General features: G+C 51.5%; 1 protein-coding gene across 5 annotated transcripts in view; it reads left to right on the top strand.

Annotated features, from left to right (window-relative positions):
- Window positions 1-15634, top strand: part of PTGIS (prostaglandin I2 synthase) — a 42447-nt gene extending 26813 nt beyond the window's left edge. For all 5 annotated transcript variants that reach the window (XM_044262858.1, XM_044262862.1, XM_044262857.1 and 2 more), the window contains 4 exons: window positions 7221-7389; window positions 8326-8507; window positions 9768-9919; window positions 12280-15634. In XM_044262858.1, the coding sequence (XP_044118793.1) occupies window positions 7221-7389; window positions 8326-8507; window positions 9768-9919; window positions 12280-12424 (648 nt within the window). In that variant the 3' untranslated portion in view covers window positions 12425-15634. The remainder of the gene's footprint in view (window positions 1-7220; window positions 7390-8325; window positions 8508-9767; window positions 9920-12279) is intronic.
- Window positions 15635-17494: the final 1860 nt, after the last annotated feature.

Genomic DNA, 17494 nt, shown 5'->3' on the forward strand with positions numbered 1-17494 from the left:
TAATAAACACTCACATCCACTTCACCTTGATTTCCCCATTTTGAACATTTTATTGCGTGTGTTCTCTCTCTCCCCCTCTCCCCTCCCCCTCCTCCCCGCCCCCCCCCCGTCCTACTGTGATGATTTTACTGAACCATTTGCAAATAAGTTGCAGACATCATGGCTCTTACCCCTCATTACTTGAGCACACGTTCCTGGGAGCAAGAATTTTTCCTTCCAGAACCCAGTACAATGATCACATGCAGGACAATTAACCCAGATTCAGGATCGTTAGTTAATAGACGGTCCCTCTTCCAGTTTTGCTAGTTGTCCCAGTAATGTCCTTCATGGCTCATCTTGGTCCGATGGCCAGTGCGGGATCACACGGTACATTTAGTCATTCTGTCTTTTGAGTTTTCTTCAGTATGGAACAGTTCCTGTGCCTTTCATTGTTTCTCATAACCTTGACATTTTTGCAGTATGCAGAACAGTCATTTTGAAGAATTATGTAAAATTTCCTTTGAGTACTTCCCATAGGCCTCAAAGACCTGCTTCTGTTGCTTATGTTTTTTGCTGGCTGTGGGGGTGGGGCAGAGAGTCAAGGAAACGCATATATAGGGTGGTTTTAGATGTGGATATGCGGGGTGTAAATGGAGTCACGAATAGAGATCCTGTGGTCTCCTGTAGCCAAGGGGGTGGGTGAGGACTCTCTGAATGAGGAGATGTCTGGCTGGTAAGAAAGAGCTAAATTGGGAGCTTGGGAGGGAGGTGGGAGTAGAGCCCTCCCGGGGTGGGGGGACCACAAGTGCAAAGGCCCTGAGGTTGTCTCATACCCTGTGTTTGAGCAACAGCAAGGAGTTGAGTGTGGCTGAAGCAGAGCAGGAAGGGGTTGTGCTGGGAGTGAGGGAGGAGATCATGGAGGGCGTATGGGTCCCAGTAAGTAAGGACTTGGAATATTTCTCTGGGTGAGATTGGGAGTCCTAGGAGTGTTCTAAGCAGAGGTGGGACAGGATCTGAGAGCAAAGGCAGAAGCAGGGACACCAACAAGGAGGCAATGGTGGTAAGACTAGGTGGTGGCCATGGAGGTGATGAGGATTCTGGAAACAGAGAAGACAGCGCCAGTGGACGTGGTAAAGGACCAGATACTGGGGAGAGAGTGGGGATCAGGATGCTGCCTCTCGAGGCCTGGTTCCTGCCCTCTCCTGGACCCCAGAGTCCCGCTCCTTCTCTCGGCCCCTCCTCACAGGGACAGCTGCACAGACTGATGTTTCCGGGTAATTCCCTTCCCATCGACTTGCAGCTTATTTTTAGTTTTCTCTCAGAGCCATTAACTGTCCTTGCAGACAAAGACTGGCGAGGGGCAAGGGCTGGGTTTAATCAGCAGTTGGGGCCCCATTAGTGCCTAATAACATATTGATGGGCAGAGACTTGGAGTTCCAAAGTGCCCCCAGCATCCCTTGCCAAATGACCTCTGTCAGCAGAACTGGACACTGGCTTGGGGGCTTGAATGGCAGAAAGTCTGGGGAAGAGCCTTTGGCGGGGCCAGGAGAACTGAGCAGGACTTGAGGACAGGACATACTCTGACTCGGAGCCATTGGCAGCGTGCAGAATCCAAGCAGGTGGGAAGACACTTCGAGAGCCTGAGTCTTGACAAGAGGGCCAAGATGCTGAGTAGCCCAGTGGTTTCGGGCACAGGCTCTGTGAGCACCCTGCCTGGATTCGAATCCTGACTTTGCCACTCCCTGGCAAACCAATCACTTAAAGTTGGTGCCTCAATTTACTCAACTGTAAAACAAAAACGGCAGTCCCTTCCTCAAGGTTCTGTGGTGAGGAGGAGAGGAAGGGATGATGCAAAGCCTGGAACTGTGCTTGGAGATAGCTAGAGCTCAGGAGACACATTCAACAGATACTTAGTGAGGGCCCACTGTGTGCCAGTGGGAAAATTCTAGAAGCTGGGCATAGAGCAGTGAGCAGACCAGAGATCCCTGCTCTTATGGAGCCGATATTCTGGGGGGGAGAACAACTGATAAACAAGTAAACATATTAAAATACAGTCAAGTTCTGCAGAGAAACGATAAAGCAGGGGAGGGTCTAGCAGAGAGGAGTGAGGGGAGGCTGTTTTATATAGGGTGGGCAAGGAAGGCCTCACCAGGAAGATGACATCTGAGCAGAAACTCAAAGGGAGGGAGGTGAGGGAGCCATATAGATACATAGGATGAGGGTATCTGAGCTGGGGACACAGCAAGTGCAAAGGCCCTGAGGCAGGGATGAAGATGATGAGAGAGATAGCAGGTGCCAGACCATGCAGGGCCCTGCTTTAACTCTAAGAAAGGAATTCTTAGAGGGCTTGGAAGAGGAGCAACATGGCCTGCCATCTGCTTTGGGGAGATCATTCTGGCTACATTCCTAAGAATTGGCTGTAGTGGAGAAGGGGAAGCAGGGAGACTAGAGATAAGGCCACTGCAGTATCCAGGCAAGAGACGATGCTGCTGGACCAGGGTAGGCCCAGAGGACGAGTATATGCATTCTGGACTCCCTTCCGGGTAGAGCCAACAGGATTTGCTGTTGGACGGGACGTTGAGAGGGGGCATCAATGAGGACGCCTCCAGGTTTGGGTCTGATTAACAGGAAGGATAAAGATGCTGTGAACAGATGAGCAAGATTGGAAAGGGGCAAGTCTGGGGGTAGAAAATTCAGAGGGTTGATTTTGGGTGTGCTGAGCTCAAAACGGAGAACTGAGTGGGCAGTAGGGAGGTATACCTCGAGTAAAGAAGAATCTGGAGTTCAGGGTTAAGGTCCAGGAGGAGGGAGATGTGCATTGGGGAGTTGGCAGTGTAGGGGTGACTGGAGACAGAGGGGGCTTGGGTGGATGGAGGCCAGGCCCTGGGCCTCTCCAGCTGTGGGGGTCAGGAAGATGGGGGTGAGCGCACACAGGAGGCCGAGGAGGAGAGGCCAGGGGGCTGGGAGGGAGACAGGAGGGAAGCCACCCAGAAGCCAGGTGCAGAAAGAGGCAGAACAGTATAACTAAGATTCCTGGTGTCCGATCGGAGTGAAGTCAGGAGGAATAATAGAGGGGTCAGGGAAGCTTCCAGCATCCAGGGCCCTAAAGGGCCACCTGCTGGGCCGAGATCCAAGGGGACTGGGTGGGCAGAGAGAGGAGTTCATGAAGGTCTGCCCACCAGGCCCACGGCAGTCCAGGCTCCCCTCTCAGCTCTGAGCCTTTGGGCAACGGGCAATCTTGTTGACCCTAAAAAAATATTTCTTAATCATAAAAAATGAAAAGAAAGATGGTCTATGATCTCCCATCCTTCAGCTCTGCTTTTTTCTGCAGCAGCTCCAACCCCAGATGGGCTTCCCCAGCTGTGGCAACAAAGTCCCCGTGGCCCCTGGCTGTTGGGCAGCCCCTGAGGAGGAGGACCTCTCCTTCCCTGGGATTCTTGCAGAAATCCCAAGTGTGGTGCTCACTGGCCCAGCCGGGGTCACACGTCCACTCTGAGGGCATCGTTCCCAGTGGCCCAGCCCAGGGCCCATGGCCACAGCTGAGGTCTAGGCAGGTGGGTGAGCCTCAGATGACCGAAGTGAAGTAGAGGTAGTTCTTTGAAGGAAAATGGGGCTGTTACCCACAGGCAAGGGGGGAATGCCGGGCAGGCAGGGCTGCAGGTGTCCCCACTCCGAATGACTGATGAGGTGGCCACAAAGTGGCACTCGGGAGTCTCCGCGAACTGCGCTCCGCACACTTTGAGCGCCCCCTGGAGGCCAGCTACCGCCATTCACAGAAAAAGTAGAGCGGAGGACAGGTGCTCCTGGGTGAATGGACTTTGGCTGCAGGGGTAAGGGATGAGGACAGATGGACATGTCCTCTTGGGGAAACTGAGGCAAGGCCCTATGGGAGACTCAGCTTCCAGGATAGTGAATTCAAGATTTCTTATAGCAGTGTGATCACACGCACACATGCACATTCACACGTCTGTGCAGTGGGCAGAAGGCAGCCTTCGCCGCCTCCCTAACTTGCCACAGCTTCTTCCTGAAAGCAGAGATCACTGAGCAGCCTCCTGTTCCCCTCCTACTTCGTAATCAATCAGCGGGGGCCCCCACCAGACTGTCTGGGCGAGATAAAATGGCCTTTGCACTGAGTTAACCCAAGGCTGAATTATTTATCACCTACCCTCCCCTGGCTATTTAAGTGATGGACAGCAAGTGACCTTGCCTGTGTCTTCTGGACCTGAGTTCCCCCTTGCTCTCGAACAGGGTGGGGGAGGGTGAAGAAGGGTGCCGGGAGGGTGTATTTGGGAGTTGGCAGTGTAGAGGTGACTGGAGACAGTGAGGGCTTGAGCCCCTAGTCTGTGCCCTGCATGTGGAAGTTGCTTGTATCTGGTCTCAGGCCCCTTGTGGATACCCCAGGAGTGAGCATGTTATCCCCTTTTTACCAAGAGGGAGGTTTTTTTTGTTTTGTTTTTAAGATTTATTTATTCACTTATTTTAGAGAGAGATGAGAGGGGAGGTACAGAGGGAGAGTGAGACAGAGGTTTTTTTAAAGATTTTATTTATGGGGCCCCTGGGTGGCTCAGTGGGTTAAGCCGCTGCCTTCGGCTCAGGTCATGATCTCAGAGTCCTGGGATCGAGTCCCACATCGGGCTCTCTGCTCAGCAGGGAGCCTGCTTCCCTCTCTCTCTCTCTGCCTGCCTCTCTGCCTACTTGTGATTTCTCTCTGTCAAATAAATAAATAAAATCTTTAAAAAAAAAATAAAGATTTTATTTATTTATTTAACAGAGATCACAAGTAGGCAGAGAGGGGGAAGCAGGCTCCCCGCTAAGCAGAGAACCTGATGCAGGGCTCGATCCCAGGACCCTGCAATCCTGACCTGAGCTGAAGGCAAAGGCTTAACCCACTGAGCCACCCAGCGCCCCGGGAGACAGTCTCAAGCAGACTCAACACTGAGTGCAGAGCTCGACGTGGGAATCGACCTAACAACCCTGGGGTCATGACCTGAGCCAAAATCAAGAGTTGGATGCTTAGCCAACTGTACCACCCAGGCACCCCTCAAGGAGGTTCTGAGACCCAGAGAGGGAAGAGACTCACCCAGAATCATAGAAAGGGGGGAGTTGGGATTTGAACCCAGCTCTGTCTGGTCCAGCCCAGAGTTCTGCCAGCCCACCTCCCAGGCTGCTGTGGGACATAGACATTTATTTGACAGATGCCATTGAGTCCCCTACTATGTGCTGGGCCACAAGCAGAGACTAGGGAGTGTGTAGTTTTCCTTTCCATGGAAAAGGGTGAAAATGGTCCCTGCTTGAAGGGAGGATTGAGTGAGGAAACGTGGTACCTCCTTGTTATGGAATTCACAGCTAAAGAAAAAAAGCAGAATTTGTGTCCCCATTGTCGATGCTCTGGCGCTCTTGTTTACTACCTTGTTCTGAATGTTTTCTTCTGTGATGAAGATCACCCAGTTTTTAAAATCCACATTTTTAATGTTACTTAATATGGTGTCATGGGCCTTCCTCATTGCATTGATCTGGTCATTGCAGATCACTATGAAACACTCATTTTTGTTTTGCTTAAAAGTACCGTATCCAGGGGCGCCTGGGCGAATCAGGTAGTGAAGTGTCATCCGGCTCTTGATTCCGGCTCAGGTCATGATCTCAGGATTGTGAGACTGAGCCCCATGGCGGGTTCCGTGCTCAGCGGGGAGTTTGCTTGAGATTCTCTCTGTCCCTCTGCCCCTCCCTCCTCTCTTTCTCTAAAAATATTTTTTTTTTTTTTTTTGGTTTAAAAAAGTACTGCATCCATTCAAAAAAAGTCAAACAGTTTAAAAAGACAGATGCGGTGGAAATCAGTACCTACCCCCTGTCCTTCCTGCTTCTGTCCCAGAGGCTCCTTGAAGAGCTGGTCTGTGCTTCTTCATATGATCCCTCATGAAACGTACCCACAAGTGAGAGCACAGGGAAGCCGCCGTCCCCATAATGCCTCCGTGCGCCTCAGCTACGGTCCCGTCAGTACACACACCGATGCAAAGCCCTTTAACGACGTCCTGTATCACCATCACCATCGGGAGGACCGATTATCCTTTATCTCATCGATCTATTGATAGACATCGAGATTGCTTCCACTCTTTTGTTGTTATGTCAGCACTGTGATCAGTATCCTCGTGCAAATGTCCTTTTGTCTGCGTGCGATTATGCGTGTAATAGAGTCACCGGGGAAACATGGTGTGTAATGACTGTTAACGTTATCGAGATGGGATGGTGGACAAACTCGTCTCCGCCCCAACCGAGGTGAATTGCTATTCCACCCATGCCCGGAGCTCGTTTCAGGGAACCCCACACACATCGTAGCCACATGCTAAATACCTGAATATTAAAACATTCAGCTAAGGCTGAAGTCTTGGAGCAAGAAATTTTATCCGTTTTCCTGATTATTAAACTATTGGGAATTTTTATGTTCAAGAAATTATGGGCTCTCGCTGTCCCCCTTGATGATGGCTTCCTTGCTTCATACGCAACACTCAGATATTTGAAAGTAGTTGTCCGGATGTCACGTCACTTGGCTGTTGTGTACCAGCCAGTCACAAAAACCCAGTGGCATACACCACTGAGCACTTACTTAGCTCCCGTGTCTGTGGGTCGGCTGGGAGTCAGCTGCTCTCCACTAAGCTCAGCTGGACCGCCGGCGCTGCCCCGTGAGTCCCGCGTCCTCCTTGCGGGACCAGCAAGCCAGCCGGGCAGGTGGAAACACACAAGGTCTCTCAAGACCTAGACTTCCTGCTGGTGCTCTGTCAATTCTGCTTCATTCTGTTGGCCAAAGCGAATCACTGATTCACAGTGACTGGGAGGAAGTGCCAAGTCCCCTGCGAGGGGCATGGATACAGGGAAGGGCAGAGTATTGTGGCTGAGGATGCCCTTATCCTCAGATGTTAACCACAATCTTAGGGGATACACCTCGTTCCTACTTCTGACACTGCTTCACCAATTAGCTATGAAGATTACCTGTGTGAGCTCAGATCAATGAGTTTCCTCAAGGTCAAGGATGCCAAGAATAGCCCTGAGGTCGACATTGGGCTACACCAAAGCCCCAGAGCATATTTGGGCCACAGCCTGAGCCGAAGATAAACATGAGTCATGCCTAGATGTTTGGCAGGCATGGGAACCTCCATGCCTTGGCCTGGGCTGTGTTTGTGGCACAGACCGGTCAGCTCTCACCCCACGCCGGTGTTGGTGGTTTAACGGGCTCCTTCTCATTGCAGGGGAATATGGGTCCTGCTGCCTTCTGGCTTCTGCTCTTCCTCCTCAAGAATCCCGAGGCCCTGGCGGCTGTTCGTGGAGAGCTCGAGCAGCTCCTCTCCAGAGCAGAGCAGCCCATTTCGCAGATGACTACCCTCCCCCAGAAGGTTTTGGACAGCATGCCTGTGCTTGGTGAGAGAAGCAAACCCTCCAAATTAGCTCCAAAGACTCGGTCATTGTGGGCACGCTAAGCCCTTCCCAGCACGGACTCCCACTGTCCAGAGTCCATTGGCGTCCTCTGACCTAGGGTCCCCCTAGACCTCCTATCTTCTTATACCTGGAAACTCTGTGCCCCTCTCTCAGCTGCCCGGGACTCGTGGACTCAGTCAATCTGTGGTTGCTATTGGCAGAAAACCTCACTTAAACTGGCTGAAGCAGAGGAAGGACTTTTTTTGAGGGCGTTAACTAGAAAATTCAGACGATAGCTAGCTTCAGGCACAGGTGGATCCAGGTGCTTTAACAGAGCTCAATACTCCCTCTCAGCCCTGCTCTGCCAGGTTGGCTCCAGTCTCGGGCCTGCAGAGGGTGGGAAGGTGCACTTCTCTGCAACAATGGTACCCAAAGTCCCAAGAATTTGTCTTTGAATTATATGTCCACCTGAACCAAGTCCAACCCAATTTTTTAAAAATTTGGGTTGCTTGGATTGGCCAATTACACAGAGCCCTTGGAATTGGGAGTAAAGTCAACAGCCCAACCTCTGAGACCTGGAGAGGCCATGGTCCCCAGAAGAAAACCAGGGAGCTATGTCCAGATGGGGACTGTAAGCTGGGCAGACAGAAACCACCAATATCGATGGCCTTGCTCTCCCCTAGTCTGCTCTGATATCTCCCTGGCTCCCCTGGTCCCTCACAGATTCTCCTAGAGTCAGACCCAAACCCTCACATCCCTCTGAGGACCACAGTAATCATATCTCATCACTTGGCCTTTTGTGGCCTCACTGTGTGACGGTGGGCAAGTTACACACCCTCTCTTAGCCTGCCCACCTTCCTCTGTAAAATGAGGGCCAAGGGTGGCATGTGAGTGTGTGAGGAGACAGCTGCTGACCCTTCCTGGTACTTGCCTGTGCAGATAGTGTGCTGAGTGAGAGCCTCAGGCTCACCGCCGCGCCCTTCATCACCCGGGAGGTTGTGGTGGACCTGGCCCTGCCCATGGCAGATGGGCGGGAATTCAGCCTGCGACGTGGAGACCGCCTCCTCCTCTTTCCCTTCCTGAGCCCCCAGAAAGACCCGGAAATCTACACAGACCCAGAGGTAAATTACATACACGAGACCGCGGGAGGAAAATCGGTGGCTTTGGGACCAGTCAGATCTGAGTGGCAGCCCACTTCTGCTCTTTGCTGTGTGACCATGCCTAGATTACTTCACCTCTCTGTGTCTCTGTTTTCTCACCTGTGAAATGGACCTCATAATAGCACCTGCCTCACAGGGTTGTCAGGACGATTAAACAAGAACATGTAAGAAAGGCCTTCCCAGTACCTGGCACACGTAGAGTGCTCTGTAAGCGCCAGCTGAGCAATTTTCCTTTTTTTGGAATGTTACAGTGTCCGCTTCTCAACACTTTTCTCTCTCCCTGGACTTTGAGATGGGCCAAATTTTCATAATTTCTAACAGATTTGGGTGCTTACTGTGTGCCAGGCCCTGTGCTGTGTCTCCATCCACCAACCCACCCTCCCATCCCCCACCCACCTATTCAGGCATCCACCCCACCCACCCTTTCCAGCCATCCGCTCACCCATCTGTCCATCTGTCCACCCCCCCACCCATCCATCAACTCGCCCGTCCGTCTCTCCGTCCACTGATCCCTTCCCCTTCCTTCCACTCTCCTTTCATTCACGACCTCCTCCGTGCCAAGTCCTGTGCTCAGATACAATCTCCCCTCACCATTCTACAATGTAACCAAAGGAAATTGGCATCCTCTTTTTTAAAAATAAATTTTTAAAATAACCTCTGTGCCCCTACACGGGGCTTGAACTCGTGACCCTGAGATCAAGAGCTGCCTGCTCCCTGACAGATCCCGCCAGGCACCTCTAAAAATCATTTTAATCTTTAAATTTTAAACTGCCTAAGCCATATATGCTTATAAAGTAGAAATATACAGGCACTTATGTTTTAACAGTAAAAATTTTCCTTTATTCCTTTTACTTTCCAGTTCCGTAGAGTTCCCTGACAACGGTTTGGAGTGCAGTCTTTAAGTTATTTTTATGTCTTTGTAGACATACACACACACACTCACGCACATAGGAACAGATAGGTGTGTGGACAGGATCACACAACACACGCTCTTCCGAAACTTCAGCAACTGGTCTAAAAATTTCTGTGCGCACACACAGACCAAGCTCAGCCTCCTAAGCGGCCACCGTAATTACTTTAACCAGTCCACTATCGACCTTTACAATGTTTTCAGTCTACTCCTCTTATAAACAACACTTTGAGGAACATCCTGACACAGATTTTCTTCGGGGACACATGTTGTGGGGGCAGAGTCAGAAAATGGACCTCCTTCTCTTCCAGGTATTTAAATATAACCGATTCCTGAGCTCCGATGGGTCAGAGAAGAAAGACTTTTACAAGGACGGGAAGCGACTGAAAAATTACAGCATGCCGTGGGGAGCTGGGCACAACCAATGCCTAGGGAAGGCTTACGCCATTAACAGCATCAAACAGTGAGTGTGGGGGCGGGGGAGGGGGAGCGGGCCTGATGGGGTTGGTTCCTGCCCCAGCTCGCTGGCCCACGCCCTCCTTTTCTGAGATCGTGGCTTCTCAGCCAGAAAAATGGGCAGAGGCTCCAGAGGGCCTGTGAGCCATCTCCTGCCCACAGATCTGTTTATTTGTGTGCTCGAAATGCCTGCTAACCTTGAAGAATCAGAAGATCTCACATAAAAAGCCAGATTTCTGGTCTCTTTTGAAATAATCAGATCTGGCAGTGAGCTCTTCCCTCCGAACGTGGTGTCCGAATACTAAACACGGGACGTTCTGTGCAGCTGACCGCTGCCGTCTGTCTGCAGCTGCCCTGCACGTTCAGACCCCCTCGGCAGGAACTGGCCAAACGGCATTGTTCCCTCTTGGCTATTTTAATGCCTGTGGACCCGGGTGCCTTATAAATTCTCTTCCCTGGATCCCAAGAGCATTGGCCCCCAGGCCGCAAACAGATCAGGCCAGGGTTAGGACATCCGCCCTGTCCTATGCCGCCCCCTGTGTGGCCATAAGCTGGGTGACCTGCTATGTCTGGGTCCTCAACTGTCCAGCTGGGGATACTGATCATACTATACCCCAGGGGTGTCAGAACAAAGGAATTGGGTCTTGCGAAGTACTTAACCCACTGCCTGGCTCCTTGTAGGTATCTAATAAGGACTAGTTATTATGTAATTACCAATATGCCGGCATTGTGCCAAGGGAATGGGCACGTTACATTAACCTATTGGTCTCCGTTTTCTCAGCAGTGAAATGGAGCTCCTAGTATATATAGCCTGTTCTGCCGTGATGCTGCAGGTTACATCCCTAAAAATCATGGCCATGTGAAATAAAATCCACAGGCATTTGCGGGGGAAATGGGGCTGGGACCCGACAGACAAAAAAACCTCCTAAGTGCCACGTGCAAGTTAAGAACCCAGAGGGGAGAAGGTCGTACAGGCTCACACGTGTTGCAGGGCTGAGAAATACGTAGGTGCTGCCATAAGTTTGACCTTGAAAACCACCTGAAGCTTGGTGGAAGCGGGTGGTGGGCGGGTTGCAGCTGTGCTGTGAAGCGTGGAAGGAGGGTCCCCTGAAATCGGACACCCGGTGTCAGTGGGGGCGCACCAGCCGCCCCGGGAGCCGAGCTCTCTGGGAGAGTTCAGGTGTGTGCGTGCGTGGGTGCGTGGATGCCCGCTCAGTGGGTCCAGCTGGTGTGGCTTTGCATTGTCCACCGTGCTTCTCATACACGAAACACATGAGCAAATAGGAAATTTGCCTGAAGCCTCCTCGGGGCCCCAGTACATCCGTCACGTTGAAACAGACCCACGTGTTCAAAAGTGTAACAGAACTGACTGCAGGTCCTAGTTCATAAAGTTTCTGGACAGATAAAAAGAGACCTGGGATGCTAAATGCTTAGCCCAGCGCCTGGCACCTAGCATTTCAACAAATCAGTCAATTTGTTATTTGCTCTCCCCTCACTGCAACACTGCTTAGTAGGGGTTCGTCCAATACTGACTCTGGAGGTCAGATCACCTGCATCTGTGACGGTGCCCCTGGATGAGGGGAGGTGCCGGGATCCCCATCCAGCTGCGGGAACAGAACTCCCCACCCTGTCTAAACTCACCCTCCAGCATCCTATAGCTTCAGAGTTGGGACAGATCCATCCCACCTCTTTAACTTCCTTTGACCAGGTGGGGAAACTGAGGCCCAGAGTGGGAAGGAAACTTGATGAGGGTCAAGAGGCAGAGCCATGTTTGCCTAGCTCTGCTGTCAAGAGTGTGGACTTCGCTCTATCATCAGAGCAGACAGTAAGGGTTCCAGGAGCTGGGTGGGGCTCCGGGGGTGAGGAGGACTCTGGTCTGCAGGAGTCGAAAAGGGTCACTTAGTCAGGAGGACTCATCGGGTGATGCTGCTATAACAAACGACCCCCAGACCCCTGTGGCCTGCGACAAGGGGTTTAGTTCCTGCTCACTAAGTGGATTATGGGTGTGGGAGCCCCTGCCCTCCACACAGATTCAGGGACCAAGCTCTCTCCATCTCCCCACTCCACCGCCCCAACTCAAGGTACATGAAGCCATCAGGCAGAGATCGCACCGGAAGTCTCGTGCTCACCACGCTGTCTTTGGTGTGGAGTCAACCCTTGTCACTTCTGCTCCCAGCCCCGGGGGCAGAACTGGTGGGTAGGCCTCCTAGCCACAGGGTCAGGTGGACGGAGAGGGGCTCATGCACTCCAGCTGGGCAGGAACCACGTGGCGTCAGACTCAGGAGGAAACCATTGCCTTCCTGCCTATTCCAGAGATGCCCCCCTCGTCTCCCAGTCCTGCACACCTTCAACACCATCTCTCTGCAGATTCGTGTTCCTCGTGCTGGTGCACTTTGACCTGGAGCTGATCAACCCCGACGTGGAGATCCCTGAATTTGATCTCAGCAGGTACGGCTTCGGGCTGATGCAGCCGGAACACGACGTGCCTGTCCGCTACCGCATCCGGCCCTGAGTTCCAGGAGCAGACGGGGCTCCGCACATATGCCTCCACCCAGCCTGCCCCCATCACCCAACTTCCTGTGTCTACGTTCGCCCTGGGTGCAGGAGCTTTGACCACCCAACGGGGCCAGCACTTTCCTGACTTTTTCCTAGAAGGCTGTGTCCTGGAAAAGGACACCAAAAGCTCTATGAATTGTCTGCAGCTATGACTGAGTTCCACATGAGGCTCTGCTCCCAGCTCACCTTGCTCCCCACCCCACCCCACCCCCCGCCATTGTAGGATAGCCACAGAAGCTGGGGCAGGCAGGGCAGAAGCGCAAGTTCTGCCGTGTCCCAGCTCCCCGAGAGGGCCAAGTCCTTGACAGTGCTGTGGTCCAGTCCTTAGCCAGTCAAAGCAGATCCTGGCTTTAAAAGGGCCCATCAGGGCCTTACGGTGTATCTATTGAAATAAGCTGTGTCCCCAAATTCTTATTAAACTAGCCAACACCAGAGGAGTCCCTTAGAATATGCCTTCCCTAGGCACCCTATTTACTAGACACATCCCTCATCTCTCCAATCACATTGACGCTTGGGAAAGGTCAGGAAGGTTTTCCCAAAGGTCAAGGTACAGATCATGAGCCCCCTGCAAAGGCCAGGCTCTGAGGAGTAGAGTTCTCTGTTCTAGACGTAAAGCCTCCAGATGGGAGAGCTTTCCCAGGGTCGAGACTCAAGTAAGGAATAAGGAAGACTGTCCCAACAGGATGGTCCTGATGGAAGGAACCAGCCAGGGCTCCTGGGAATGGTTAAGCGAAAAAAAAAGAGGTGTAGGTTTTCTACGTTCTAGCTTGGGAGCTCCAGGCGCGGCGTATGGTCCATTGGCAGACCTGTTTCATTTGGCCTACGCTTATGAAAAAAATACATGAGTTGTTACCATGTCATCTGGGGGGAGAGTTCATTTAAAATGCCCAGCTTCTCTTGAAAACTTGGAAGAGCGGGCTGCGCTGGGCCCATATTCCCAAGGGCAGCTGTTCGCCGGGCTGCACAACAGCCCACTCCCTTACCCAGGCCATGGGCATTCTGGCTCACGAGGGTTTCCACGTGGTGGAAATTATTTTCTGCTCCATTCACAGTCTCTCGTGGCCCTTGAAGGCATTCCTGTTTGAGAGCCCTGTTCTGATTCTTAGAAGTGATATTGGAGGAGGTGGTAGAAACCTACTCATTGGTCCTCAGGCCAGTGACCCCCCTATCCTGGCTGCGCCACCCTTTGAACAGACAGATTAAGGATAAAAACTTGCATTTGCCTCGGCTTTAGAGAAAAACAGGTCAAAGAGAAAAACTGCCTGGAAACATTTATTCTGATGTTAAGTATTATAATGAACATTAGGTCATTATAATACTTACAGAGGACTCTCTATAGGCCCATGACAGGCACAGTATTTCTGTATTTCTGCTTCTTGCAGCATCGCTGTGAAGAGAGGACGATTAGGCCTTCTTGAGAGATGAGGAAATGGGCTCAGAGAAGTGATGTGACTTGGTAGGATTTGGCGGAATTATTGTCCCAGTAGTGCACGGTAGATGGGCAGCTCTGCGTTCCTTGGGCTCAAGGGGGGTGGTGGAGGGCCAGTTCCGATTCGCACTGGAGAGCTGACAGGGCCAGAGGCACCCCTGGCTGGCAGCGTCTCCTGAGACACAGACATGCATATGCACGCATAGCTCGGTCCCTGTAGCTCTAGCTGGAGGGAGGAGAGGACAGGAGATCTCAGAACGGTCCAGGGCCCAGTCTCTGCTCAGAGACGCGCCAGGGCTTGGGGGCTTCCCTGGCCCTCAGCCTCCAGGCACCTCCAGGATTCCCAGACAGACGCTGTGATTGGCAGGAGGCAGGATATCCCCAGGGAAACCCATCTTCACGCCTGGGTGACCCCCACTGCCGCCTGCTTCTTAACTCTGCAGGAAATCAGGGTTGGCAGCCTTCCGTGGGAGGACAGAGCCGGTTTCCATGGCAACCATAGCTGCCTCCTCCTGGCTTGGAAGGGAAGGAAAAGGCTGGCAGAAATAGATGCAGGAAGGTCTCTTGGTGTGGGGCTGTACCCTGGTGCGCTGGGGGAAAGCCCTTATGACTGCCCCCACTGCCAAGTCCCGGCTGCCCTATCACCAGGACTAGGTTCTCACCCACATTCCCAAAAAGGCCAATTCCTTTTAAAGGTGGTGCCTCCTTGGAGCCACAGACATTAGGAAGAGATGGTTCTCCCACCAGGCGGCCCCAGCTGGTACAAAGATACTGAAGCAGAGCTTGGGAGCCGATGCTTTAAGCCCTCCCTGGTTTTAATCCTTTTTCCTTTTTTCTTCCCTCCACCCACCCTTTTCTTCTTTTCAAGAAAAAAAAAACATCAATATAAGATACAGAGTAAAGAGGGGAAGTTGCATGTGTTAGCTCTTTGCTGCAGGTTAGTTAGGAAGGTACTGGGACATCATTGTATTTCTTCAGACATCGCTTTAGAACCACAAAGGTGCAGGAGGCAAGTCAGAAATGCTCTTAGGCTGACCGGATGAAGCGTTTCCTTTCCATCGGCATTATTATTTTGTTTGTGTTCTATTTCATATTGTTGTTTACCAGATATTTTCCTTTAAAACAGACTCATTGTTTCAACTTTAAATTTGCTTTAAAGGGGGGACTTTATTCCACCGCAGCCAGTAAAGGACAACATGTATCACTCGCTGCCAAAAATAGAAAGTGGCTGTGAAAAATACATTTGCGGGGGCGGGAGGGGAGGAGGCGGTGGGGAACGGTGGGAGGGCCTCTGGGCCCCTATCGCCGAGGCTCAGAGCCTGAGCCCTGGCTCTTCTCCGTTTTAAAATGAGACAAGGAAGCGTTTCCTGGCGTGTTACAGCGGGGTGGGCACCACCCCAGACCTTCTCCCCGACCATCCCTGGCTAGAAGAGGAGGAAGCATGCTCCGCCCCTTCTCCGGCAGCCGGCTGGCCCCGCCCACAGCGAGCTGGGAACGGCCCACTTGCCCATTCTCCGGATGGAGAAACAGGCTCCGGGAGTTCAAGTGTCTTGCCAAAGTCCTTGATCGTGGTGTGCGTGGTGTGTGTGTGTGTGTGCGCGCGCGCGTGCAGTGTTTGGGGGGGGGGGTGTAGCAGTCATGATTATGCCTTGCTGTTTTAATAAAGAATTCTATTTTCATATAATCTCAATGAACGGAAAAGTGCTGAAATGTATTAAACCATCCTTGTTTATGGAACTGCCTCTGAGTGTGATTCAGGTTGACAGTCGGCCATGTCCGCGAAGGCAAGGCTGGTTTCTGGGAAGGGAGCACAGAGGACCCACGGTGTGCCTGCTTTGGGACAGGGCCTTTCGAATCCAGTCACAGGGCAAGCGTTTCTCTATATATTATGACCCATTTTTTACAGATGGAGAAACTGATGGTCAGAGAGGTGACGTGGCTTGCCCAAGATCACGTGGCTAGTTAGTAGCCACAAGAGTTGAGGGCAGCCCTCTCTGCCTCCTGAGACTGTGTTCGGGATCTTTCTATCAACAATCCTCCTGTAGGCAAAAGAGGGCCCAGATGCCCATAGAGGACCTTGGGATAGGAGGCTCACAACCCAAAGTAAGACAAACAAAAAAATCTTTTTTGTTTGTTTGTTTTTTGAAAAATTCACTGGATGTCCTCTGTCCTTCACATATGTAACATATGTATTTGGGGCTTTGTTTTGTTTAAAGATTTTATTTGTTTGAAAGAGTGCATGAGCAGAGGGAGGGGCTGAGGGAGAAGCAGACTCCCCGCTGAGAAGGCAGCATGGGGGACCATGTGACCCGTGGCCTGCTTGGGGTAAGGCTCTGTCCCAGAACTCTGGGATCACGACCTGAGCAGACACTCAACCAACTGAGCCATCCAGGTGTCCCTGCATTTATTTTAATACAAAAATGAAGAGGTGAAATAAGTTAGATTTGGGGAAGATAAAAAGAAAATTGTTTTCTCTCTCCAATCTTAGATGAAAAAGTAATTTCCCAAGGTAAATGTCCCTTGCATCAGGTTCCTCGTTTATAAGGGGGCATGGAGGCAGGTCTGGTGGGATTGAACTTGGCTGTGATAGACCTCTCAAGTAAGACAGTGACATTTTTTTACATATAAGATGTTTCCATTCAATATAGCAGACGGTTCTTGCCCTTCCATCCAGATACAGGAGACCAGAGGTGGTGTGGTAGCTCCCCTCCCCTCTGGTTGCTCTAGCATTTCTGTGTGTGTGTGTGTGTGTGTGTGTGTGAGTGAGAGAGAGAAAGATGGTGCCGAGTGGGGAGAGTTGGTGGCATGCTGTCCTCTTGCCCTGGGATCTCCCCTAGGACCTGCTCTATGTGAGAAAGAAGGAAATACTCAGAATTCTGGCATCTGTCTCCCCAAACCCAAAATGCCATCAGATGTCTCCCCATCTCTGTGGAGGGGATGACAGGCAGGGGACGCAAAGCCCATCTGGGGCTGGCCCTGTGTCAGAGGGGCCGTCACTCTCCCTGAGGGAGGGGTCTTGCCATGATTGTCCTCAGTTTGAAGACTGAGGCCACAGCAGAAACTGAGAACTCAGAAGTCTTTAAAACACCCTTTTACATCCTAAAGGTAAAAATCAAATCAGCTACTCCCTGCTTAAGACTCTCCAAGGCTCTTGACATAAAATCCAAACACCTCTCCACAGCCCTCACCTACGTAATTTTTCTCCTTCTCTGTTTTTCTCTCTTATTCCCTCTTGGACGACTCTTGCCCTCCTCACTTAGTCTGCTATGGCCACACCCACCACCTTCCAATTCCTTCAACCCTCTTGCCCCAGGGTCTTTGAACCTGCTCTCCCTTCTACCTTTAGCTTGGAATGCCCTTCCCCTTGCTCTCTTATGGCTTGGGGATTACTCTGATTCATCATTCACCTGTAGCATCCCTCCTCCCTCCTTTCTGTTATTCTGACATTCATACTTTTCTTATTTCCCTCTCAGCAATGATCAATATCAGATTATTTTTAAATGTCTCTGTTTATGCCTCCCAGTTGAATATGATCTCCAGGAGGGAAGGTTAGCTTTACCACTCCCTCATTCCCAGCATGCAACATAAGCTTGACAC

The sequence above is a fragment of the Neovison vison genome, chromosome 8, assembly GCF_020171115.1.
Source record: "Neovison vison isolate M4711 chromosome 8, ASM_NN_V1, whole genome shotgun sequence".
Taxonomy (NCBI): domain Eukaryota; kingdom Metazoa; phylum Chordata; class Mammalia; order Carnivora; family Mustelidae; genus Neogale; species Neogale vison.